Genomic DNA, 27,264 nt, shown 5'->3' on the forward strand with positions numbered 1-27,264 from the left:
GTGGGATGTTGTGTTGTTATGCGACGTTAAAGTCACAAGCCAGCATTACAACGCAATGCAAAAAAAATGCTGCATTACTACTGACCCCCCACCACCACAATTCTACATTACTACTGTTACTGTGAAGATTAATAGTATGCACATTTTTGCATTATTACTGTTACCACTAATTTTGTAGACATAATTTTGCACTGCTGTTACTGAAATGCTGTGGCTGTAAATTGGAATCACGTTAACAAATTGTTGCATAACATTTTCCAGTCATGCTATTACATATAGATTTTTGATGCCCTCAACCCAACAAAAATTGCCACTTATGTATTTTCTCACAGATTTGTAAAAACTACACGCCTTGAAGAAGGGGGGCCCTGTGTGGCCCCCGAAACAATTGTCGGCTTTATACCTTTTGTGGTAACGCATGGTTCAATAAAAGAGCGTGAATTTGTGGAAAACCGGTGTGCTGATACATTTGACTACAGATTTGTAAAATGGCCATCTCTAATGACAATCAGTCCCATTTTTTATTATGTACTACCCTAATTAGGCACAAGTTAAAGTTATTAAAGAAGTCCTAGATAAAGTTAACTTGTTTGATAAGAGTGAACATTTTTCTGGCATTGGGGTGTGTGAAGGGTTGGAGTGGATGGGGGACATTTCAATTTACCTCTAAACCCTACTATAGATTTCTCTAGTGGTACAATTCATATTCCTGAATCTGTGCTGTTGAAACTGTCTATTCTATATTCTATTTTAGATGCCAATATTCTGAATCACATAATTATTCTTTAAAAATACACTACTTTATAATTCCACATGCAATGTTAACAGAAATTGTCAGTGTTAAAATTGGCCACGTTACATATTGCAGCCATACATGGGTCATCATAACATTAAAAAGAAGGTCACACGCAATAAATCTTGGAACCTCAAAGAAGAACAACTTGAGGGTGAAATGGTAATTAAGAGAGCTATTAAAACATTTTATGGAGATAATAAAAAATGACATCTCTAAAAAGCTCTTATTAGACATTAAAATGTGTAATTGAAAGGACAAAAAAAGGAAAAATGAATAGGATTATAATTAGATTGAGAGAAGTCTCGAGAAAAAAATATAAAAAGGATGTGATCAATGAATGAGAATAACGTAAATTCCAAATGAAATCTTTTACTAAATAGGAAATAAAGAGCAGAATTAAAAAAAAGAAGGGGCAGGTGTGCCTTGGGGCCCATAAATCAGGTACAAAAAGCAATACATTTTATAGAAAATGTAAAGGTATCCAATGGCAGACACAAAACCAGGCAACAGAAAAAAGAGGAGTAGAATTTGTTGACCATCATAGTAATATAATTTAAGCGATTTGTAAACCCCGATTCATGCACATCTCTCCCCCTTCCCCAACCCCTTTAGGTAAATGCAGCTACCAAGTCACATAGCAAACTTGTTCCCAAAGTTGGGATAATGCTTGAGAGGGGTTAGGAGGGGGCACAAGGCAGCCTACATGTGGAGCCCCTGTCAGAGTAGTTGATTTCAGCCCTTGGCATCTCTGGTACTGCAGACACTGTTGCATGTACTGTGTCTATGTTACATTTGCCAGTAGGCTCTTCCTGCAGCCGCTTATAAACCATGTGCTGCATGGTAATAAGCGCTTACCACTTTTGTTTGTACTCAAAAGTCTTCATGCAGGGTGTTAACTAGATTTAATTAATCCTTGCTAACTTAAATACGGAACATGCAGCCTATGGCTTGCCTAATGATGATCAGATTACCCATATAATTACAGTACATATACTATAGGCAAAGTTTTTCCACCACTCAACTAACCTACCTGCGTATGGTAAATACAACATGTCTGAGACAAAAAGGAGGTTCAAAAAGTTATACTATCCAAATAGTTATTTTGGTTGTCCATAAATGTCTGAGCTGAGCTCGGTAGAGAACAGCAGAACCTCTGCCTGGGATCCTTGGTCTTCTCCAGTGCTCCAGAATCATGTCCTTTTACCTTTTCACTCAGTATTGTAAACAAATTCAGAAGGGATATTACACTTGCAGAATACAAGGGCCAGTTCACACTGCAGGATAAAAACACGGATCCATGTAAACGTCCAAACAGATCACTATTTAAAAGGCATCAGTTTTTTATCTGTGATTCTCCATTCCGCTAGTGCATGGTCAATGCGACACATCTGTCAATGTGGAAAAATCTATTCCACCCCAAGCTTATGGTCCATTAGCGGAACAGGCCAAACGGATCCATTCTAATGGAGCAATGTGAATGGATCATTTTATTTAACATATTATTCGTTCATCTTCAATAGGATCCAAACCAGGCCTACGTAATACTACAATTGTCGGACTTGTTCTGTTCAAAGTACTCATTCAGGAATCAGGTTCAGACAACACATGACTGGGTAACTAGAGTTCTTGTTATTTAGAATTGGAGAATATAATAGAACATTTTCAGTCAAAATTGGCTATTGGTTGTCAGTGTAGCTATATTGAAAGTGGTGTTGTCCAATTTCTGCGACTGTGGTTACACTATAGCTGCAGCATTGATCAATCCGGGTCTTATGAACAAAGATGTTGGCAATGGCACACAGTTGCTCAAGTCAGCAGCAGAGAAGTGGAGTTCCTGTGTGTTTTGTATTTGTTAAGTTGCAAACTTTGCACATAGTGTGTAGGAAGTAGCACTAGCAATTTGTCATACCTATTTCAGTTAATACAGACAGAAGCCAGTAAGACAGATTAAAATGTGTGAAAAAGCAGTCCCACATAGCTATATTTATCATGGTTACAAACCCACAGCAATGCTATTAAAATATAATTACTAGCGACAAGTGTGAAAAAGGTCAACAAAACCAAAAACCAAGCGGCCTACTTTATGCTTATAAGGTAAAATACTAACAGAAGTGCATGTGTCTAGATGAACTTCCATATAAGTTCAAAGCTTAAATACATTTTACTGTGCTTTGTAGAGGTGACATCGGGCTATATCCAGTAAATGTCTGTCATTTTTACCATTATGTATGCTGAGAGTATGTAGCTTGTTGCACAATTAGCGCAACCAGCTTTAGCAAGGTATTTTTACCAACATTTACTGAATATGGCACCTTGTAACAAAATGATTACTAGAAACTATAAAGGCAAGAAGAAAGGATTATATACTCAAAAGTTCAGTAAAGTTAAATTTACCAATACTTACATTGACAAGTTAGCATGTTGCGCAATTAGCATGACCCATATCATCTAGATAATGGCCTCAATTCACTAAGATCATGCTGGAGATAATAAGGCAAGAGAGTTCCTTAAGTTACCTCCTCTGTAGTTAATTTACCTCCTCTGTAGTTAATTTACCTCCTCTGTAGTTAATTTACCTCCTCTGTAGTTAATTTACCTCCTCTGTAGTTATTTTCACATGCAGTTAATTAACAGCCTGTCTTTAACTCTGGAGTTATTTTAAGGATTGAAGAGTTAACTTAAAGACAGAAGAGTTAACTTTAGGTTTGCCTGAGGTAAAATGTTTCCTGAGTACTACATGCCTTATCACCATGGTAACAACTCTAGAAGAGTTATTAAAGACAGGAGATAATCTTAGTGAATTGAGGCCAATGTGTGTATTGTTAGAGTAACGCATGTTATGCAAATAGAGTAACACGCGTTATCCTGGCAATGTTTGTGTTATATAGGTAATGTGCAGTAGGGTTTTGTACCGTGTTAGCCACCAGTAAAAGCAAGAAGTTTTAAATCAGGATGATACCATTTATTGGCTAACTAAAAAGAATAAGAATAAGCAAGCTTTTGGCTTTGCAGCCTTCGTCGGGCTTAAATCATGTTTGCTTGCAGGCTGATGGTACAGACAGCTTTATACATGCAACATCAAAAAAGGATACATAGATTTTCTTCATAAATACGTCATTAAGATGCCTTAAGTGAAACAGAACATCTAAATGGGGTGGGAGGTTGTTAGATGAGATAAGAATCCTTGTTTACACCATGCTCACAGGGCGTAGCAATAGCGGGTGCAGAGGTAGCAACCGCATCGGGGCCCTCCCTCAACTACAGTTTTAGCTCTCTATTGGTCCTGTGTTTATAATAATCACTCCTATAGATACTTTGAATAGTGGTATTGGTAATCACTAACAAACTGTTCCCCATCCCCTTCTTGCACCTCTGACACTTTAGTTGCCATTGGCAGGTTTTGGTGCGCCGTATCAATTGTTATGTATAGAGTGCTTGGGGGGCCCCGTTGTAAAACTTGCATCGGGGCCTACAACTCCTTAGCTATGCCACTTCTCACAGACCTGGGAGTTGGACTGTCACAGAGGCATCGTAAATTCTGAGTTCACAAGTTTAGCTACTGTATATAGGCTGAGAAAGAGTTTTGGCATTAAATATCATCAGCCTCATACCAATATAAAAAGTTTTTGTCCTTATTCAAGTCTTTGTCCAATGCTTTGGAACAATTTATACATTTTGTTTCTGCTATTAATCGATCATTTGACGTTTTGAAGCCACCATTCAGGGCAGTGACACGAAGATCATCCATGCTGTGTCTATTGGAACGAAAGTGTGTAGCAACTGGGAGTTCAGTTTTGGTATCGTTAATAGTGTGCCTGTGTCCATTCATACGTTTGCGCAGAGTTTGTCCAGTTTCTCCCTCGTACATAATATTGAGGCATTTAGCACATATGATCAGACATACCAGATTGGTGGATCCACAGGAAAATGTGCCTTGTAATCTGTACTCCTGTTGTGAACCTGGTATCGTTAACCTGTCAGTGGAGTAAAGATGTCTGCAGGTTCCACACCCTTTTTGTCGGCAGGGTGATGTTCTGCAGGGCCGGCCTTAGGTTTCACAGCGCCCTGAGCGTAATCAGATATTGGCGCCCCCCCCTCCCCATTCATCCTCTTCACGTGCATATAATAGGCAGATCCCCCCCTTAGTGTATATAGGCTACTTGTCTTGCATATGTAGGCAGATCCCCCTTTAATGTATATATAGGCAGATCCCCCCTTGAGTGTATATAGGCTTAGGCTACTAGTCTTGCAGTTGCAGATCCCCTTTTAGTGTATTTAGGCAGCCAATCCCCCCCCCCCCTCCCCTCTTAGTGTATCTAGCATAGGCATATTCTCCCTTTCGCGTAGGGAGGTTGGGGATGGGGAGCCTTACTTTTTTGCTGGTCTTCTATCTTACTGTCTGCAGAGCAGTGCCAGTGTAGCTGCCGGAATTCTGGGAGCAGGAGAGAAGGACTTGTCGTCACTCAGGACACTGTCACAGGGCTGGTGGCACATGTACTGCGTGCATCTCTGCAGCAGCCTGAGCCTCAGGGCGCCTCCGCCCATGCTGATTCCTGACATATCGCGGGGCCTGGCAGAGTCTCGCACTCCAAGAGGCAGCCAGAGGCGTATCTGGGTAGTACGGCGCCTATGGCAAACACTGAAATTTCTCCGCCCCCCCCCCCCCCCCCAACACATCACAGTCACATGCCATCAGATAATTCATCTAGTAATCCTATGCCATCAGATAATTCATCAAGCAGTCTCATGCCATCAGATAATTCATCAAGCAGTCTCATGTTATCAGATAGTTCATCAAGCAGTCTCATGTTATCAGATAATTCATCAAGCAGTCTCATGTTATCAGATAATTCTTTAAGCAGTCTCATGTTATCAGATAATTCATCAAGCAGTCTCATGTTATCAGATAATTCATCAAGCAGTCTCATGTTATCAGATAATTCATCAAGTAATCACATGACATCAGATAATTCATCAAGTAGTCTCATGCCATCAGATAATTCATCAAGCAGTCTCATGCCATCAGATAATTCATCAAGCAGTCTCATGTTATCAGATAATTCATCAAGTAGTCTCATGCCATCAGATAATTCATCAAGCAGTCACATGCCATCAGATAATTCATCAAGTAATCACATGCCATCAGATAATTCATCAAGTAGTCACATGCTGCCCAATAAAAATAAAGTTGCAACAGTCAACCAGATAAAATAATTATGGTAAGTAGCCAGGTACCTCACAATAAAAACATTACATAGACAGATGCCTCAAGATAAAACAATTTAGTAGCCAAGTCCACCCTAGATACATAAATTAAACAGCCATGTTCACAAAATAAAAGCATTAGATAGCTATGTGCCCATACATATCAGTAGGTAGAAAAATGTGCCCCTAGATGTTAGGTAGCCATAGCGGACCCCCAATTGCTGGCTGGGTGCAGGGTATTTGCTGGGTGCTGGTTAGGGCAGTGTGCAGGCTGGTGGCTGGGTGCAGGTTAGGGCGGTGTGCAGGATGGGTGCAGGGGCAGGGTGCTGGTTAGGGCAGAGTGCAGGCTGGTGGCTGGGTGCAGGGTGGGCAGTTGTGGCTGAGGCAGTTTGGGCAGTTGTGGCTGGGTGGGCAGTTTGGGTGGGTAGTTGTGGCTGGGTGGGTAGTTGTGGGTGGGCAGTTGTGGCTGGGTGAGTAGTTGTGGCTGGGTGGGCAGTTTGGGTGAGTAGTTGTGGCTGGGTGGGCAGTTTTGGCTGTGTGGGCAGTTGTTGTGGCTGGGTGGGCAGTTGTTGTGGCTGGGTGGGCAGTTTGGGTGAGTAGTTGTGGCTGGTTGGGCAGTTTGGGTGAGTAGTTGTGGCTGGGTGGGCAGTTGTTGTGGCTGGGTGGGCAGTTGTGGCTGGGTGGGCAGTTTGGGTGGGTAGTTGTGGCTGGGTGGGTAGTTGTGGCTGGGTGGGCAGTTTGGGTGAGTAGTTGTGGCTGGGTGAGTAGTTGTGGCTGGGTGGGTAGTTGTGGCTGGGTGGGCAGTTTGGTGAGTAGTTGTGGCTGGGTGGGCAGTTGTGGCTGGGTGGGCAGTTTGGGTGAGTAGTTGTAGCTGGGTGAGCAGTTGTGGCTGGGTGGGCAGTTGTGGCTGGGTGGGCAGTTTGGGTGAGTAGTTGTGGCTGGGAGGGCAGTTGTGGCTGGGTGGGCAGTTGTGGCTGGGTGGGCAGTTGTGGCTGGGTGGGCAGTTGTTGTGGCTGGGTGGGCAGTTTGGGTGAGTAGTTGTGGCTGGGTGGGCAGTTGTGGCTGGGTGGGCAGTTTGGGTGAGTAGTTGTGGCTGGGTGGGTAGTTGTGGCTGGGTGGGCAGTTTGGGTGAGTAGTTGTGGCTGGGTGGGCAGTTGTGGCTGGGTGGGCAGTTTGGGTGAGTAGTTGTGGCTGGGTGGGTAGTTGTGGCTGGGTGGGTAGTTGTGGCTGGGTGGGCAGTTGTGGCTGGGTGGGCAGTTTGAGTGAGTAGTTGTGGCTGGGTGGGTAGTTGTGGCTGGGTGGGCAGTTTGGGTGAGTAGTTGTGGCTGGGTGGGTAGTTGTGGCTGGGTGGGCAGTTTGGGTGAGTAGTTGTGGCTGGGTGGGTAGTTGTGGCTGGGTGGGTAGTTGTGGCTGGGTGGGCAGTTGTGGCTGGGTGGGCAGTTTGGGTGAGTAGTTGTGGCTGGGTGGGTAGTTGTGGCTGGGTGGGCAGTTGTGGCTGGGTGGGCAGTTTGGGTGGGCAGTTGTGGCTGGGTGGGCAGTTTGGGTGGGCAGTTGTGGCTGGGTGGGCAGTTGTGGCTGGGTGGGCAGTTGTTGTGGCTGGGTGGGCAGTTGTGGCGAGTAGTTGTGGCTGGGTGGGCAGTTGTGGCTTGGTGGGCTGATTAAGTGGGTAGTTGTGGCTGGGTGGGCAGTTGTGGCTGGGGCAAGTTACAGACCTCAGATCTCACGGCGACCGGTCCCCGCAGACTGTCCCCAACAGACCTGTCTGGCAGTCCAGACCTCAGATGCGGCGACAGCAGAGTCATAGGCCGTGCACGCTACCCGCGCTCAATGTATTCCAAATGTGGAAGTGACGTCAGCGGTCAATGACGTCACTTCCGCATTTGGAATACCTTCAGTGTGGATAGCCTGCGCAGCCAGCCACTCTGCTGTCGCCGCGATCTGAGGTCTGTCGGGGACAGGCGGCGGGTGCAGAGGCGGCAACGGGAGGGGAGGCTCAGTGGCAAAGGTGCAGCTGAAACGCCAGCAGTTTGCTGGTCTTCGCCCCCAGCGGCACCAGGGGGTGGAGCAAGACGCACAGCAAGACGGACCCATCTGGAGCCCGCAGCAGCCAGATAATGCATGCGGCAGGAGCGCCCCCTGGAGGCCGGCGCCCTGAGCGATCGCTCTGGTCGCTCAGGTCAAAGGCCGGCCCTGATGTTCTGTCTTGTTGTGGCCTAACTCCTGACAATCATCTGTTTTAGATTGTGTGGTTGCCGATATGACAAGAGGGGAGGTTTTGGGATTGTGTGGTTGCCGATATGACAAGAGGGGAGGTTTAGGGATTGTGTGGTTGCCGATATGACAAGAGGGGAGGTTTAGGGATTGTGTGGTTGCCGATATGACAAGAGGGGAGGTTTAGGGATTGTGTGGTTGCCGATATGACAAGAGGGGAGGTTTAGGTAATGTGCATCACACTAATTGCACAATGCATGCTGCCTTGTCAGCACAAGTAACATCAACATGATTGTGCACTTCCTGCATTACTCCAATATTTGCGCCAGCCAAATAACCCTTGTTGCGCAATTAGTGCAATTGCAACCCCCATTTTCTCGGTAATGCAAGCATAGCTAAGTTACCACACACTACGCTGCTAATAGTGCAACATGCTCTTCATAGTCAGCGTGAATAACTGTAAAATCGCTGTTCCCTTTTAATAGATATACATTCTACCCATAACTTTGCATAACTGTTCCCTTTTTTAACTACTTAACATCCACCTCACAAAAATGGGCGTGAGCGGAGCGGCAGCCACAGGACCGCCTAACGCTGATCGGCGTGCAGTCCTGGGGGGGTGTTTTGCTGGGGATCGCTCCCAGGACTGCATCACCGCTTCGTCATCAGTCTCCCAGCGGCTATAGCCGATAGGAGACTGTTAGACGGGGAAACCACCGTCCGTTTACTGTGTACAGCGCTGCGATCCACGGCAGTGCTGTACTGGGGACAACTGTGTGAAACGGCTGTCCCCCTGAGAGTGTCAGGAGCGATCCGCTGTCATAGGCTGATGCCTATGACAGCCGATCGCTATGATTGGCTGGCGGTTGGAGGGAGGGGAGGGACGGGTAGAAGAAATAAAAAAAAAAAAAGCAATATTTATTAAAAAAAAAGGTTTTAAATATCTGTATAAAAACAAACAAACATGCCGGCAGGGATAACAGCCCACCAACAGAGAGCTCTGTTGGTGGGCAGAAAAGGGGGGGGGGGAATCACTTGTGAGCTGAGTTGTACAGCGCTGCAGTGAGGCCTTAAAGATGTAGTGGCCTAATTTGTGAAAAATAGCCTGGTCACTAGGGGGGTGTAAACCTACGGTCCTCACTTTCAAGATAAATTAAAGGACTGTTATTATTTGCAAATAACAAATTACATGATGACTTCAGATGGATACCAACAGGTTTCATGTCCCTTTTCTGTCATCTATGAGAAAAGTTCAACTCCAGGAGTGTCAATAAAAAGGCAGGAATGGTTTTTTTTACTGGGTTGAAGGCCTTGTTCACAGTGTTCAGTTGCGTTGCAGAATAATTCTGCATGTTAACTCACTGCCCATACAACTCTATGGGCCTGTTCACAGTACTGCGTTGTAACTTATCATGGAATAAAAATATTCCATGAGTTTTGGTGGTGCTCATGGTTCTCCAGATCTTTGTGTGTAGCTGCAGCCATCTAGATCAGACTGCTACTGGGTGTTTTCCTCTTCCAAGTCAGGGTATTTCTGCTGTAGCTCTGATGTCTCCCATTTTCCCATCATCAGTTGATTGGAAAGCTGTTTGATGTTAGACATTAATTCATCCATCTCTGATCTGATAGCATCATTAAATGAGGCAGTCCACTTAGAGAGAAGATCCCCCAGGGACACTTCCCGGAAATGCCTTGTAGCTCTAGGCCTTTCCCGGCATTATATCTGTTCTGCACTAAAGAGACAGAAATATAGCACCAACCTGCTGGCATTAAACTCTATATGAGCATATATTTTCATAAAACATTAGGAAACAGAAGGGTAGGAAAAATAAATAGGATGGACCCTGTTTGAAAGCTTGTGCTGTTCTTCTGAAACCTTGAGACATTGCACATTCACAATATAGCAATTATTAGGGCATATTAACTAAATAGCAGTAACATTGCTGTGTGTTGTAAACATACAGTATCAATGCTCCAAAATACTTACAATAATTCAATGTTTTTATAATTTGTTTATGAGATATTACATAACACTGAACAATAAATAGGGGGTGCAGATGCTAAACGTACATACTTAAAGCTGGAGGGTCACCATAAAAATCAAATTTCAACAGCAACTGGTCTGAGTGTATTAAGTGATAAAGATGCTAATCCTGCATACAAAATTTTCAAAACTTTTTCTGCTGTTATGATTTGGAGTTATCACATACTGAAGGAGCATTGGCCCTTTAGTAGTCAGTGCCAAACAGTTGCATGCTGGGGGTTCTTTTTATCTATAATATATTCCTCCTCTTCCCTTTATTTCCCTGCCAGCTGCTTATCTGAAACCTGATCCCCTGCTCAAGGCTGAGGCAACTCAGCGACTGGAGGAGAAAGGAAAAAAAGTAAAGGGCAGAAATGACATCACGAGTTAGCCTAAACTGTGGGCAAAAGACATGGCTCCCACCAGGAACAGAATTCTCTTCATTTACTATATAACACTGAAATCAAAACGTGGACAGTACAGTACATGTGTTATGTAAGTAGATCAGTTTTTATCTACTTATATATGTGTTTTTTTCCCCTGGCATAGTATGGCTAACCCTACTGCTTTAACAAGTACAATCTATGACATGGGACAAGGAGAGGATCCTGCCCTGCCAAGCATGCAATTCAGGACTTTAAAAGTAGCATACTGTGCACCACCCTAGCAACTGGTGCGTTACCTAGGTAATGTAAGTTGCGCTAATAGCACAACGCTTACTATGTAGCTGGCATAAGTAATGGTAAAATTGCTGTGTGCAGCCTGCGCTGTTTAGTGAATATGTCCCATTCAGCCTGGCTGAAAACCAAGCACATTTCATTTTAGAGAAAATTGGAACTGGAGATATGGTTAAAGTCCTAGATTATATGCTTGATTGGGCAGCATCCTCTATGCAATCTGTGTAATAGGCTGTGCTTGTTCATGCAGGTTTATCATCTGCCCCCTTGTTTATTGTACAGTGTTATGTAATATATTATAAACAAAAGTTAATAATTACATTAAATTACAATAAATCCTGTAGAGTACTGATATCTCTATTTATGGCAGTTATCACAGTTTCTCTTGAAGGTCTGCATTGGATGTTGGCATAAGAACAGCATAGTAAATCAGCCCTTTACCTTATGACTAGCCTAATGGCATTATAGAAGCTACCCATGAAAATCCAAAACCAAATAGAAAATTAGTTTCTTCACCATGCAGTAATGAATGATGTAATTTATTCCTTATTCTCTGTCCTCCCTTTTAAAAATGGCGATGACCCCATAACAGCTTCTGGGTCAGCACTCCAGTGATATCACTTGAGCCATAGGGAAACATGGGCATTACTTTGCACATCAGTTGTCCTTTCAGTAATAACTGACAGCAACTGATAGGGCTCGATTCACCAAGCGGTGATAACCCAGTTATCACGCCTAAAAGACTTTAGGCGTGATGACCTTTTCACCACTGAGTTATCACCGCTTTTTCCTGCTCTTCGCGCGAAGTTACCGCGCGTACGCGCGTTCGCGCGTTCGCGCGTGAGAGCGCGCGCAAAGTCCCATAGGGCTTAATGGGAGCTTCGCGCGAAGCGGGGACGCTGCGCGCGCACGCGCGCGGTTGCGCGCGCAAAACTTTGCGCGCGGCAACTTCGCGCGAGTTTCTACTTATCATGCCTAAAGTGACTTTAGGCGTGATAAGGGCCTTTTCACCACGGTGCTAACACTTTGCACCGCTTTGTGAATCGAGCCCATATAGTAAAAAAAAGGCCCAAATGCTTTTAGCTTCTGGAGAGACAAGTCTGACAAAATCTTGTCAGAAGTGGAAAGAATCATTATTAGAAGAAAATGATGAGCTTCTGAATGGTAAGCATGTAATATTCATTTGCAGGTACGATATGGGCCTGATTCACAAAGCGGTGCTAACAGTTAGCACGCTGGTGAAAAGCCCTTTATCATGCCTAAACTCAGTTTAGGCATGATAAGTTTAGGTGTGATAAGTTTAGGTGTGATAAGTTTAGGCATGATCAGTTTAGGTGTGATAAGTTTAGGCATGCTAAGTTTAGATAAGTTTAGATCGCTTGCAAAGTCCCGCACGCAAAGCAGCGCCATTAAACTTTATACGAAGTGCACCATTCTTGCTAGCGTAAAACTTTTGATCAGCTGTGCACTGTGGTGCTAACGCAGTGGGCGCTTAAACTTATCACACCTGGGCCTCGATTCACAAAGCGGTGATAACCCAGTTATCACGCCTAAAAGACTTTAGGCGTGATGACCTTTTCACCACTGAGTTATCACCGATTTTTCCTGCTCTTCGCGCGAAGTTACCGCGCGTAAGCGCGTTCGCGCGTACGCGCGTGAGAGCGCGCGCAAAGTCCCATAGGGCTTAATGGGAGCTTCGCGCGAAGCGTCGGGTGTTGCGCGCGCACTTACGCGCGTACGCGCGTACGCGCGTACGCGCGGCAACTTCGCGCGAGTTTCTACTTATCATGCCTAAAGTGACTTTAGGCGTGATAAGGGCCTTTTCACCACGGTGCTAACACTTTGCACCGCTTGGTGAATCGAGCCCCTAAACTTATCACACCTAAACTTATCATGCCTAAACTTATCACACCTAAACTTATCACACCTAAACTTATCGGGCTCGATTCACAAAGCGGTGCTAACCCAGTTAGCATGCCTAAAAGACTTTAGGCATGATAACCATTGCACCATGCTGGTGAAAAGCCAGTTTAGGCGTGATAAGTTTAGGTGTGATAAGTTTAGGTGTGATAAGTTTAGGCATGCTAAGTTTAGATAAGTTTAGATCGCTTGCAAAGTCCCGCACGCAAAGCAGCGCCATTAAACTTTATACAAAGTGCACCAGTCTTTGCTAGCGTAAAACTTTTGATCAGCTGTGCACTGCGGTGCTAATGCAGTTGGCGCTTAAACTTAGCATGCCTAAACTTATCACACCTAAACTTATCACGCCTAAACTTATCACACCTAAACTTATCACACCTAAACTTATCATGCCTAAACTGAGTTTAGGCATGATAAAGGGCTTTTCACCAGGGTGCTAACTGTTAGCACCGCTTTGTGAATCAGGCCCTAGGGGCTCGATTCACAAAGCGGTGCTAACCCAGTTAGAGACTTTAGGCATGATAACCATTGCACCACTCTGGTGAAAAGCCAGTTTAGGTGTGATAAGTTTAGGCATGCTAAGTTTAGGAGTGATAAGTTTAGGCATGCTAAGTTTAGATAAGTTTAGATCGCTTGCAAAGTCCCGCACGCAAAGCAGCGCCATTAAACTTTATACAAAGTGCACCAGACTTTGCTAGCGTAAAACTTTTGATCAGCTGTGCACTGCGGTGCTAACGCAGTTGGTGCTTAAACTTATCATGCCTAAACTTATCACACCTAAACTTATCATGCCTAAACTTATCACACCTAAACTTATCACACCTAAACTTATCATGCCTAAACTGAGTTTAGGCATGATAAAGGGCTTTTCACCACGGTGCTAACTGTTAGCACCGCTTTGTGAATCAGGCCCTAGGTGTGATAAGTTTAGGCGTGATAAGTTTAGGTGTGATAAGTTTAAGCACCTACTGGGTTAGCACCGCAGTGCACAGCTGATCAAAAGTTTTGCGCTAGCAAAGTCTGGTGCACTCCGCATAGAGTTTAATGGCGCTGCTTTGCGTGCAGGACTTTGCGCGCGATCTAAACTTATCTAAACTTATCATGCCTAAACTTATCATGCCTTAACTTATCACGCCTAAACTGGCTTTTCACCAGCGTAGTGCAATGGTTATCACGCCTAAGGGGCCTAATTCACAAAGAGGTGCTAACAGTTAGCACGCTGGTGAAAAGCCCTTTATCATGCCTAAACTCAGTTTAGGCATGATAAGTTTAGGTGTGATAAGTTTAGGTGTGATAAGTTTAGGCATGATAAGTTTAGGTGTGATAAGTTTAGGTGTGATAAGTTTAAGCGCCCACTGCGTTAGCACCACAGTGCACAGCTGATCAAAAGTTTTACGCTAGCAAGAATGGTGCACTTCGTATAAAGTTTAATGGCGCTGCTTTGCGTGCGGGACTTTGCAAGCGATCTAAACTTATCTAAACTTAGCATGCCTAAACTTATCACACCTAAACTTATCATGCCTAAACTTATCACACCTAAACTGGCTTTTCACCAGCGTGGTGCAATGGTTATCATGCCTAGGGCTCGATTCACAAAGCGGTGCTAACCCAGTTAGAGACTTTAGGCATGATAACCATTGCACCACTCTAGTGAAAAGCCAGTTTAGGGGCCTGATTCACAAAGCGGTGCTAACAGTTAGCACGCTGGTGAAAAGCCCTTTATCATGCCTAAACTCAGTTTAGGCATGATAAGTTTAGGTGTGATAAGTTTAGGGGCTCGATTCACAAAGCGGTGCTAACCCAGTTAGCACGCCTAAAAGACTTTAGGCATGATAACCATTGCACCATGCTGGTGAAAAGCCAGTTTAGGCGTGATAAGTTTAGGTGTGATAAGTTTAGGTGTGATAAGTTTAGGCATGCTAAGTTTAGATAAGTTTAGATCGCTTGCAAAGTCCCGCACGCAAAGCAGCGCCATTAAACTTTATACAAAGTGCACCAGTCTTTGCTAGCGTAAAACTTTTGATCAGCTGTGCACTGCGGTGCTAACGCAGTTGGCGCTTAAACTTATCATGCCTAAACTTATCACACCTAAACTTATCATGCCTAAACTTATCACACCTAAACTTATCATGCCTAAACTGAGTTTAGGCATGATAAAGGGCTTTTCACCAGGGTGCTAACTGTTAGCACCGCTTTGTGAATCAGGCCCCAGGTGTGATAAGTTTAGGCATGATAAGTTTAGGTGTGATAAGTTTAGGCATGATGGGCCTGATTCACAAAGCGGTGCTAACAGTTAGCACGCTGGTGAAAAGCCCTTTATCATGCCTAAACTCAGTTTAGGCATGATAAGTTTAGGTGTGATAAGTTTAGGGGCTCGATTCACAAAGCGGTGATAACCCAGTTAGAGACTTTAGGCATGATAATCATTGCACCACTCTGGTGAAAAGCCAGTTTAGGGGCTCGATTCACCAAGCAGTGCAAACCCAGTTTTCGCGCGCCCTTGCGGTTGCGCGCGGACATGCGTACGCCGTGGCTCGCGATGTGCGGACTCGCGCGGAAAATGTGTGCTCGCGCGCTAAATTGAACACGCGCGAAGAGCGTTGTGTTTCGCGTGAACCGGGGCTCTTCACGCGAAGTACTGCTGTTCGCGCGATGCCTGCAAATTTGAAAATCTCGCCGGCGCGTGCTCGCGTGTTCGCGTGCTCCTGTGCGCGCGTTCGGCGGCTTCGCGCGAGCGGCTTCGCGCGAAAATGTGTGCAATTACATGTAATTAATGCTATTGTTGATTTCAATTGAGCTATGTAGTGTGTCTATTAAAGGATTAGTTGGAGGCTGCTTTGTTGTGGGTTGCCATGGATGGAAATAGGAGAAGAAGCGTGCGCCTTTCTGGCCAGGTGCAGTCGCCCACCCATGCTGCTCATGGCCGTAGTGGCCGATCTGATCGGCCTGACCGCGACCGCAACCGCAGCCGCAGTCCCCATCGCACCAGTCCCCGAGGTGCCAGTTACCGCCACCACCGCAGTCCTAGCCCCTATCCTGGCCCCTCCGGCTCTCGCCAGACCACCAGCCAAGAGCCCCGGAGAAGGGGGATCCGTTTTTCAGAGGCCGAAAACTTGGCACTGTGTGAGGAGGTTGTGCTGCGCTTCGATCAGCTGTACGGGCGCGATTCTGGAAAGACGGATGTGGCTACCAAAAACCGCCTTTGGCGCATTATTTGCGCTGAAGTGTGCGCTGTGGACCATCAGCAGCGGACCGAGCAGCAATGCCGCAAGCGGTTTGCTGACATCAAGCTGCGGCTTCGGAAAAAATTGACCAAGCTGCGTCAATACGCGTAAGTTTAGAAAGCATGTGTATTTTTGCCACCAATGTTAGTTAATTAACCCTGTGCTAAACTACAATAATGGTCAATGTAATTGGTGGCATGTATATTATTTGTCTTCCACAACGGAAGCAAGAAATATGTCATAGTGTAATTGCTGTTGGCCATCCATGGTTAAAGTAACTTTGATATAATCTCAACCGTTTATATGTAGTATAATGGGCAATGCAATGTAGTATAATGGGCAATGCAATGCATAAACACAATTTTATTTTTCTTTGCGGCCTGGCACATATCAAAACCAGCTATCACATCCACTAAATGCTAGAATATGTTTCAAGGGAATCTGAGCTGTGCAAATTTGTGTGAAGTGTAAGCTTTGCGATATATTTGGTGTGTTAAAGGCCCATAAGCCAGGATTGCTATCACCAATATTGGAAACTCATCCCTTTAATTAGTCTCATATGTAAGTTATACCGGTTCAGGGGCTCTTTGGACATAATCAGTGCCTTAACTGCATCCTCCTAGCCCCAAAACCAGCATAATTCATGTGTCATTAATTAAAGGGATGAGTTGCCAACACTGGCTCCCACGCCGCCATCATCCACTTCCTGGATGGTCGTTACCGGCTCCAGTCACTTTTGGGGGCCTCGGCGGATCCAACCAACAAAGGACGGCGTTGTGGGAGTGATCCGTGTGTATGGGGCTGGAAGTTATGTATACAATCTTTTGCTATGGACTCTGGTTCCCTTTAATAGGTTTTGGTTATGTTTTGTGTAGCGCTTCACCTAGCGTTTATTGTTTTTCAGAACAGTCTTAAGGCTCATACACACATCAGACTATAGTGTTTGGGAAATGAAAGATCACAGACCAATCTTACCACCCTTCATGTAGTATGACAGCCATACTGTACACACTCTTTTCTATGGAGCAGAACTCCACATCAGATAAAAAACGTTGAAAGATGCTGCACACACAGATGCTGTACACGCCCAAAAGATCAGTATCTGCCAAAGAGGTGTTTTTGCCAAAATGCATTCCTGCAAATTGCAATGCTCGGCGATGAGATTGGCAGATCAGCATACACACGATTTAGCTGTCATTCATCTGCAGATCAAGCTATCTTCCGCAGATCTGAAAATCCATCCTGGTGGATCTGATCTGCAGATGAATGTCAGTGAAATCATGTGTGTATGGTGTTCTGCATATCTCATTGCCTATTTTTGCCATTTGCAGGAATGGATATTTTGCAGGAGCAGATCTTTGCCAGCTACTGTTCGTTTGAGTGTGTGCAGCATCTTGCAAAGATTTTGGTCTGATGGGGAGTTCAGCTCCATACAATAGACTGTCAAGGTATGGCTCTCATACTACATGAAGGGTGCTAAGATTGGTGTTTGATCTTTCATTTTCAAAAGACTATAGTGTGATGTGTGTACGCACCTTTAGTTGTTTGACATTTCCAACATTCTTAAAGGGCCAAATCTCTGCTCAGCATGAGTTGCACTATTTGCACTCAGGGAAAAAAGCTAGTGGTTTGACACAATCCGCTACCCAATGTAGCGAGTGGCAGTGGTCACACTGCTGCATTAGGCCTGGAACCCACTGCAAACCGCAAACGCAAAACGCAACCGCTAGCGTTTTGTCTGAGCGGTTTGCAAGCGGATTCATGCGCGTTTTGGGTTGTGTTTTGCAACATTGTATTTTTTTCCCCAGCGGGTGCCTAGCGTTTTGCGTTTTGCGTTTTTATCCTCATTGGTCCTGTGAATTATTTTTCATTTTGTTACAGTGTGCTGAACCGCAAAACGCTAGCAGAACCGCTCAGTTTAGGTTTTGCTGATTGTTTCTGCTAGCGTTTCAATACTTTACATTGAAGCGCTAACGCTCCCAAAATGCTGCATGTCCTGCGTTTGCGTTTCTGGGAAACGCAAACGCTCCTGTGGAAGTTGCCCCATCCATTAACATCAGCTGAGCGTTTTGGCAAAACGCTAGCGTATCGCAGCGCTGCCAAAATGCTCAAAAAAACGCTCTTGTGGGTTCCAGCCCTAGGCATTTTGTGGAAAACGCTGTGGTTTGGTGGCGATGAGTGCTCCTCAAGTAGCGTTGTTGATTATTGTGGTTCGAATGCTAATTGCGCTTGGTCCTAAACCGTGTTAAGTGATGTTTTTGTGAGAATGGGCGCCAAAGCACTCCTGCGAAAGGCTACCGATAATGTGCGGCATTTTGCCATTATAAGTGTGAATGAGCCCAGCTTCTATATCCCTAAATTGTGTCAACCAGCTCACAAGTGTTTATTTTTCTGAGTGTTAGATTGGCAGAACATACTTTTTGTGCCTATTTGCAGGATGAAATGGGCTTGCAAATCCAAATTGCAATTGCTTTTCAATGTACAGTATGCTATTGTGTTTGAGCTACTATACTCATTATAGTACATCGCAATTGCATACAGCTCTATTGCATACTAAACGCTGCAGGATGACCATTGCAGGGTTACCAACATCGCATCGCTATTGGCTCACACAAAGGCCCTTTTGCCACTCGCCTGCACTGTGCATTTTTTTGGCCAAAGGCAAGGTACATGCATCAAATGGAAACTGCAGCAGCTATTTATTAGGGCCATTCTCCACTAGCAATCACTAGCGTTCACGCTGAACGCTAGCGATTGCTGTATCTCGAATGTTATAGAAAGTTCAGGCCATTGCGTTCCCGATGTGATGCTGTAGTGCCTCGCAAAATGGAGGTAAATTTGGATCCATGGCGCTATTGCGTTTGCTGCAAACGCAAACCACGCTAGTGGAAATAACCGACCGACATTCATATGTGATTTTGCAAACCGTAGTGATTGTACAATCAGTAGCACTTTCCCATTTGGCACTTCACCTAGGGCAAATGCGCTAGCGGAAAAGGTCCACAAGTGCCATCCGCTTGACATGCAATGTTGGTAAAAGCACAATTGTTGGCCTGCCGCATTTGGTATGCCATTGAGCTGTACTCTAATGAGTAGAGTAGGTCACTTGCAATCGCATACTGACAATTGAAAGCCAATCGCTATCGCATTTAATTTGTAAAAACAGCCCTTGCAAATTGCTGCTGCAGTTTCCATTTGTTTAATGGTACATTAAACAAATGGAAACAGCAGCAGCAATTTGCAAGGGCTGTTTTTAACAATTAAATGCGATAGCAATTGGAAAGGCCTGTTTTTCACAATTAAATGCAATAGCGATTGGCTTCCAATTGCCATTTGCAATCACAAGCAAATTGCAGGGTAGTGGAAAAAGGACCTAAGTGTGGTGACCTACCCCAGTCAGATTCAGCCCTTTAGCAGTTCCCTTGTATACGACATGCAATTGTAAGCCACACATGTCAAGATGGATAACGAAGTTAATGGTATTTAGCAGTGTGAATTTGCAATTGTATTGTGGAAATGTTTGCTGTTTGACTGCCTGCACCAGCATGCATCCAGTTTTGCTGATATGTCATATAGTTGTGTTTAGTGTCTGCATGGCTGTTGGTGTTGGTGTTGTGATTGTTACATATGTACATAAGGCCAGTCTGTAATGTATGATTTGGTGCAAGGCACAACTCTCAGCTCTTCCTGAATCCGCACTTCCGTATGTTGGATGTGTCAAACCGCTAATTGATTGTTCAAGATGTGTAGTCGGCCATATGTGTAAGGTTTCATGCAATCCCATTTGGCTGCTTGTGCTGTTGATAATTTGACTATGGTCCTTGGACACAGGCCCTGAGCAAGCATGCATGAGTGCATGGATTTGTGTGACTAATTTGGTGTACCTTTATGTGTTTGTGTGTTGGAACAGTATAACTAATTCATACATATGCATCAGCAGGGCAGGTGTGCTGGTTTGTGTTTTTACTTGGTCTTACAAATGGCATTCAAAAAATCACTGTCAGTTGATGACTTCTCGATTTTAAAGTGACCCTGTACACTGAGTCATTGACATTGTTTAGGATTACCTCCAACCCATTGAAGCTACAGGGATATTGAGGCTGCCACAAGTGTTGCGATTAGAATAGCACAAAATGGCTGCATATCATGCTTTAGTCACTGTAAGTTTGGGAAACATAGGCCTAAACCACGGGGCCACATAACCCCTGGTATTGTGTTTGTTATTCTAATTGGATTACAGTTGTATTGTAGAAGTGGACAGACATCTCTGTTTGCTTATGGTATGTAGCAAACATGAATGTATCCCAAACGTTGCAACAACACTTTTCCCTTTCAGAACATAACAAGCAATGCTATGCTCCATTTTGTTTTCAGGTAACAAGGAGTCCTTTGCGCAGCCATTTTCTGATGACTCCTGCAGAACAGTAAAGGTGCCTACACATGTCAGATCAAAGTCTTTTTCAAATGACATTTCTCCTCGCAATTTGAACACCTTCCATGTAGTATTAGGGCCATACTCAACACGGTCTGATCTATGTAGCTGAACTACCCATCATTTAAAAATCTTTGCAAGATGATGCACACAAAGATGTAGGACACATTAGAAACATAATTAGCATCTAAATATCACTTCCTGCTATCCGTTGGTGCAAAATGCATTTCCAATTGATATCTGCACATCTCAGAGACACCTTGTTGAAGGGACAATTATCTGCAGTTCTAATCAACCAGGTTGTATATGCACATCTGCCTACAATTGTGTGATCTGCACATGATGGGCCATTAAACAACGTGTGTGTGAAATCAGCAGATATCATAGTCGTTGAATGTATTTTGCATCAACTGCATTTAGCCACATACTGATCTGTTGCATGTGTCCATCCTCTTTCTAAGTTTTGTATGTGAGGTGGAGTTCAGCTCCATAGTCTAGACTCTGAAGGTATGTCTCTCATACTACATGGAAGGGGGTAATATTGGTCTGTGAGCTTTCATGTGGCCCACACTTTGAACGGACATGTGTGCACACATTAAAGGCTGCAGTAGTGTGTGAATTCGACATTACAAAGGTGCATGCAGTATGTGTCGGCTTTAAATACTAGCATGTGAAGTGTATGTTGAATGTTTGCCACTGGGTCACAGTCACACAGACAGGATTATCAGGATAGTGCAGACTGTTTAGTTGTAGTGGTCTAATTCTATGTTGTTGTTTTTTGTTTGCTCAACATAGCCTTGGTACCGGTGGTGGTCCCCCCGCATCCCTGGCATTGCTCGATTATGAGCAGGTGGTAGAGCCGCATTTGATGACGGCAGCCCTGCATGGCATCCAGGGTGGCTACGATGCCGACGCGCCAACTTCTGATGAGGGTAATTAATGATGCTGTTTTCTTGGAAAGTGAACACGTGTTTGAGTATGCGTATGACATTGATAATGCTTGGTTTCTCTATGTCAAAATTGTAGGTGAAGGTGGGTCTGGCCTTCAGGGTCCTGCTGGAGTGGCACCTAGCATCCCACAATCAGAGGGCCCATCACGTTCTGGCCAAATTCCTGGTGAGTTTCCAGTGTCTGTAGAAACTGCTGTTGAACAAGGCAGTGGAGGAGCAGCCTGTGTTGCCTAGTGTCCTAACCTGTGTGTTTTTCTTCCTTTGGTGTAGCTGTTGTTGCCTCTGATGCTGGCTTGGCCCCTGATGCTGGACTGGCTTTGGTCCCCGGACATTCTGTGCCGTTACCTCCCTCTGGCCAAATTCCTGGTGAGTTTCCAGTGTCTGTAGAAACTGCTGTTGAACAAGGCAGTGGAGGAGCAGCCTGTGTTGCCTAGTGTCCTAACCTGTGTGTTTTTCTTCCTTTGGTGTAGCTGTTGTTGCCTCTGATGCTGGCTTGGCCCCTGATGCTGGACTGGCTTTGGTCCCCGGACATTCTGTGCCGTTACCTCCCTCTGGCCAAATTCCTGGTGAGTTTCCAGTGTCTGTAGAAACTGCTGTTGAACAAGGCAGTGGAGGAGCAGCCTGTGTTGCCTAGTGTCCTAACCTGTGTGTTTTTCTTCCTTTCGTGTAGCTGTTGTTGCCTCTGATGCTGGCTTGGCCCCTGATGCTGGACTGGCTTTGGTCCCCGGACATTCTGTGCCGTTACCTCCCTCTGGCCAAATTCCTGGTGAGTTTCCAGTGTCTGTAGAAACTGCTGTTGAACAAGGCAGTGGAGGAGCAGCCTGTGTTGCCTAGTGTCCTAACCTGTGTGTTTCTCTTCCTTTGGTGTAGCTGTTGTTGCCTCTGATGCTGGCTTGGCCCCTGATGCTGGACTGGCTTTGGTCCCCGGACATTCTGTGCCGTTACCTCCCTCTGGCCAAATTCCTGGTGAGTTTCCAGTGTCTGTAGAAACTGCTGTTGAACAAGGCAGTGGAGGAGCAGCCTGTGTTGCCTAGTGTCCTAACCTGTGTGTTTTTCTTCCTTTCGTGTAGCTGTTGTTGCCTCTGATGCTGGCTTGGCCCCTGATGCTGGACTGGCTTTGGTCCCCGGACATTCTGTGCCGTTACCTCCCTCTGGCCAAATTCCTGGTGAGTTTCCAGTGTCTGTAGAAACTGCTGTTGAACAAGGCAGTGGAGGAGCAGCCTGTGTTGCCTAGTGTCCTAACCTGTGTGTTTTTCTTCCTTTGGTGTAGCTGTTGTTGCCTCTGATGCTGGCTTGGCCCCTGATGCTGGACTGGCTTTGGTCCCCGGACATTCTGTGCCGTTACCTCCCTCTGGCCAAATTCCTGGTGAGTTTCCAGTGTCTGTAGAAACTGCTGTTGAACAAGGCAGTGGAGGAGCAGCCTGTGTTGCCTAGTGTCCTAACCTGTGTGTTTTTCTTCCTTTGGTGTAGCTGTTGTTGCCTCTGATGCTGGCTTGGCCCCTGATGCTGGACTGGCTTTGGTCCCCGGACATTCTGTGCCGTTACCTCCCTCTGGCCAAATTCCTGGTGAGTTTCCAGTGTCTGTAGAAACTGCTGTTGAACAAGGCAGTGGAGGAGCAGCCTGTGTTGCCTAGTGTCCTAACCTGTGTGTTTTTCTTCCTTTGGTGTAGCTGTTGTTGCCTCTGATGCTGGCTTGGCCCCTGATGCTGGACTGGCTTTGGTCCCCGGACATTCTGTGCCGTTACCTCCCTCTGGCCAAATTCCTGGTGAGTTTCCAGTGTCTGTAGAAACTGCTGTTGAACAAGGCAGTGGAGGAGCAGCCTGTGTTGCCTAGTGTCCTAACCTGTGTGTTTTTCTTCCTTTCGTGTAGCTGTTGTTGCCTCTGATGCTGGCTTGGCCCCTGATGCTGGACTGGCTTTGGTCCCCGGACATTCTGTGCCGTTACCTCCCTCTGGCCAAATTCCTGGTGAGTTTCCAGTGTCTGTAGAAACTGCTGTTGAACAAGGCAGTGGAGGAGCAGCCTGTGTTGCCTAGTGTCCTAACCTGTGTGTTTTTCTTCCTTTCGTGTAGCTGTTGTTGCCTCTGATGCTGCTTTGGGGAGTGATGCTGCAGTGTTTGTGATGACCCTCCAATCTGGGGACTTATCTCCGGCACGGTCTGGTGAGTTTCCTGTGGATGTAGAAACTGCTGTTGAACAAGGCAGCCGAGGAGCTGGCTGTGTTGCCTAGTGTCCTAACCTTTCTATGTGTGCTCCTTTTTGTGTAGTTCATGTGATTTCTGGGTCCAGCATGGATGAGGGCCTGCAGTTGGACTCATGGCAACATGCGGAGGATTCCCATGGAGCAGCAAGTGGTGGTGAGTTTTATGTGTTAGTATATGTCCTTGAGGCAAAAGGATATGAAGAAGGTTTGGCTAGCTAACATATCTTCCTTGTGAAAACACTGTGACAGTGTAGCATGTGGCCGGTTGAGAGGTGTGTAGGTAATGTTCGGAGTCAATACATCTCAAAGCATGCAGCTAATCTGCCACAAAGGACCTTTCAATGGCTCTTGAATGGCAAGTGACACATGGGTTGGTGAGGTAGTGAGTGCACATGAGCATATACGCCTTTGTTAAGGATTTGCTAGTGCCTGACTTCATTTTTGTTCTTGTATGATCTACAATGCTCCATGTCCAACCACACCTACATGGCCTGGCATTTTGCAGGGACTCTCAATTTTGACCAATAGGAATGCTGCCATTGGAGGTTAGAAGTTGTAATTCACATTGAAAGAAGGAATCTCAGAATGCAAACATTAATCCTCGACATGGCGTTTGATTTTGTGTAAGATATGTTGTTGGTATGGTGAAATAAACAGACCACATTCACTATTAAGTTTCTGCAATGCATTGGTACTGACCTTGGGTGTGTGAAGCCTCATCAGCCTTCAGAGGCTTCCCACCTTTTCCTCTGTGGTTGGTGGTGCAGGGCAGGGAACCCAGAGCTGACCATTTGTTGATATGGCCAATGTTACCCTTTTGCCCCTCCAGTGGGGGCACTTTCGTGACGATTAGAATTGTGATTGTTGTGATTAGGCATTTTCCGTGCTTCACACTGTAGTATGCTGGCCACTTGTGTCTGAGCATTACAGTTGCTGCATGGCGAATGCCTATTGTAGTCAATTTCTGTCTCGAGGACCCGTACTGTGCATGTAGTTGCGTGTGCTAGGTTGCGAGGTCAATAGCAGTTGGTTGAGGAGGATAGTGTCCACCACCATGGGACGGAGGAGGGGGGAAAGGGTCAATAGTATCCAAAGCCTTGATACACCACAGGTGGATCCCCCCCCCCCCCATGGTAATGTTTGTGCCAGACTGGTTCACTGTAACCACCATGGAGGTTGTGAGGTCCCGCCTGACAGCACAAGTCACCCTGTGTCCCCCCCCCCCCCCCCCCCCCAGCTTTTTGTGCTGCACTTGACTGCAGCTGCATCTAACTTCCTGGCACCGCACAAACTTGACACACTACACCACCCTCTGTTTAAAAGTAAAGCACCAATAAGTGCAGATGGAGTACAGTTTAGAGAAGAAGCAACAGGGACAGAGGGGGACTACCGCTTTACAGTTTACTTTACAGTGCAAAGCACATCCCAATGAGATATGTATTTTGTCTGTATGTGCTTCGCACTGTAAAGTCCATGGCCAGCCTCCATGGTGGTTACATTGAAGCAGTATATATGTATGTCGATGTCTCCAATCAAGCCAATTGTGAAGATAATAGTGCCATGTACCTGAGTCTGCAAACCTTACATTAAAGGGTGCCAAAAGGAACAGCTGCCATATACTGGTATTTTTGAGAGCACATCCAACCAACAGCTCACTCAGGCCAAACATTTGATTATACAGGGATTGTATGGCTGGCTTCACTGGCAACAGAATGTGATAGTATTTCACTATGAAAATGATCAATATCTGTGGAGATGCTGCCAATGCCTTGTGTTTTCCACAGACACCTCTCATACATTACCAGCTCTGCTGAGCAGTAGTCCCCCTCTGTCCCTGTTGCTTCTTCTCTGCGCTGGCCTCCATCTGCACTTATTGGTGCTTTACTTTTAAACAGAGGGTGGGGTGGTGTAGTGTGTCAAGTTTGTGCGGTGCCAGGAAGTTCGATGCAGCTGCAGTCAAATGCTGCACAAAAAGCTGGGGGGGGGGGGGGGGCACAGGGTGACTTGTGCTGTCAGTAGGCGGGAATGTTTTGCTGCTACTGTCATCCATTTGAGTGCCACTATAGAGCCACTCCCAAAGGCCCCGTCCATGTTGGTAATTTTATGCATGGATTTATTTAAAGTAAAGATTTGACTCCAACAATGGTGTAGGCAGTGTTTGGGCACTGATTTCACAGCATATTCCATCACACTCAGGGATGCAGCTGTATCTAACCGGCACTCTAGTTTTGTGGCCTTCCAAAGTCAATAGCATTACCTTTTTAAAACAATAACAGTTGCATGACTGTGCTGTTTGTGTGTCCCTAATATTTAGTGCAACTGCCCCTGAAGAAGCATGTCGATCATGTGCTGTGGTCAAAGTTATCAAGGATTTCAGACATCTCATTTGACCATGAAGACAGGCAAATACATCATCAGCACTGTTAAGCAACTGTTATTGTTTACAAGGAAGCATCCATATTAGTCCATATCCGTCTCAATGTGGTTTTCATTTAAAGCCACATCACACGCTTTGCAATTTAATGCAGTACATGAACTTTCGGGCCAGGAAACTTATTTGTTTGTATTAAACATTGTGGGCCATTGTGACAGTATGTAAATGCAAAAGTGATGGTTTGTATTTTTTTTTCCATTCATTTTCAACTATACCTCACACTGACTCCAATCATGATGTTGTCATTGTGTTGGCGCCTGTGCATGCTGACCCTATTTTTTAATTTCTTGTATTTGCAAGGTGTTGTTTATTGTGAAAGGTTGTTTGGGTTGTTGCAAACTTCTACTTACAAACCATTTACTCTTCTCTTCCTAGGTGATGACATGTCACTGGGTAGTGGTCCCGATGGGATGGTTGAATGCCCAGGCCCAAACCTCAACCTTCACGTCTCTTCTGAAACAAACACCACTGTACATAATCAGTCACCAACATCTGACCAGGCCAACTCTGGCACCTCCTTCCATTCCAGAAACTACACTCGGGCAGACTATAACACCGACCGGTGGCATTCCCGGCATTTTCTCCAGGCCCAAGAGGACTATAGGGTCCTCATGGAGGAACACATGCGCCGCTTCCACCAAGACTTTGAGACCTTCAACCGTACTGCTACGGACCTGGCTGGAAATGTGCAGAGACTGGCCAATGCTGGAGTGGGCCAAGAGGCGAGCCACCAGCGTTTGGCAGAGGATGTTGATCGGCAAAACTTAATTCTGAGCCGGATGGCTCGGGCTGCCGAAAGCCAAAATGCTATCTTGACACGGTTGGCTGATGGTGTTGAGCGGCAGAACCTCACTCAGGCCAGAATGGCTGAAGCCCTTGAAAGGCAAAATGCCATTTCAGAACGCCAGAATGCTTTGATGAACCAGATTTTGAATAAATAATTTTTGGGGCCACACATTGCAGTTCCATTTTTTTACTTTTGGGGGTCTACCTTATTAAGAGTGCTAATCTTTACAAAAGATGCATCTTATTAGGTTCATACATTATAGTCCTTTGAAGAGTACTTTATTGTTCAAACCAAACAATTCATACTGAGGTATGGGCACCAATAGATTAGTTGACATTGTGTAGGGCGACTTGTTTCCCCTAAATTTTTGGAGAAGATTCACTATGTCCTTAGTTACACATTGA

At 45.3% G+C, this 27,264-nt stretch overlaps 1 protein-coding gene and 1 long non-coding RNA gene across 2 annotated transcripts; both read left to right on the plus strand.

Annotated features, from left to right (window-relative positions):
- The first annotated feature begins 21,324 nt into the window (after nt 1–21,324).
- LOC137553429 (uncharacterized) lies at nt 21,325–21,750 on the plus strand. Its single transcript, XR_011027251.1, has 3 exons — nt 21,325–21,420; nt 21,515–21,604; nt 21,709–21,750. It is a non-coding gene; the product is annotated as an uncharacterized lncRNA (long non-coding RNA).
- Nucleotides 21,751–21,941: 191 nt separating this feature from the next.
- Nucleotides 21,942–27,021, plus strand: LOC137523593 (uncharacterized). The gene is made up of 11 exons (XM_068243427.1): nt 21,942–22,004; nt 22,109–22,204; nt 22,309–22,404; nt 22,509–22,604; nt 22,709–22,804; nt 22,909–23,004; nt 23,109–23,217; nt 23,309–23,404; nt 23,509–23,598; nt 23,704–23,793; nt 26,449–27,021. The coding sequence occupies exons 1-11, from the start codon at nt 21,942–21,944 to the stop codon at nt 27,012–27,014; spliced, it is 1,494 nt and encodes a 497-aa protein (XP_068099528.1). The 3' UTR covers nt 27,015–27,021.
- Nucleotides 27,022–27,264: the final 243 nt, after the last annotated feature.

The sequence above is a fragment of the Hyperolius riggenbachi genome, chromosome 1 (assembly GCF_040937935.1).
Source record: "Hyperolius riggenbachi isolate aHypRig1 chromosome 1, aHypRig1.pri, whole genome shotgun sequence".
NCBI lineage: Eukaryota > Metazoa > Chordata > Amphibia > Anura > Hyperoliidae > Hyperolius > Hyperolius riggenbachi.

What these genes read in the sequence shown, in the direction of transcription:
- LOC137523593 (XM_068243427.1), top strand. Translation starts at nt 21,942, where the DNA reads ATGCTGGACTGGCTTTGGTCCCCGGACATTCTGTGCCGTTACCTCCCT. An exon ending in TCCCTCTGGCCAAATTCCTG is followed by an intron (nt 22,005 to 22,108) that starts GTGAGTTTCCAG and finishes CCTTTCGTGTAG; the next exon opens with CTGTTGTTGCCTCTGATGCT. An exon ending in TCCCTCTGGCCAAATTCCTG is followed by an intron (nt 22,205 to 22,308) that starts GTGAGTTTCCAG and finishes CCTTTGGTGTAG; the next exon opens with CTGTTGTTGCCTCTGATGCT.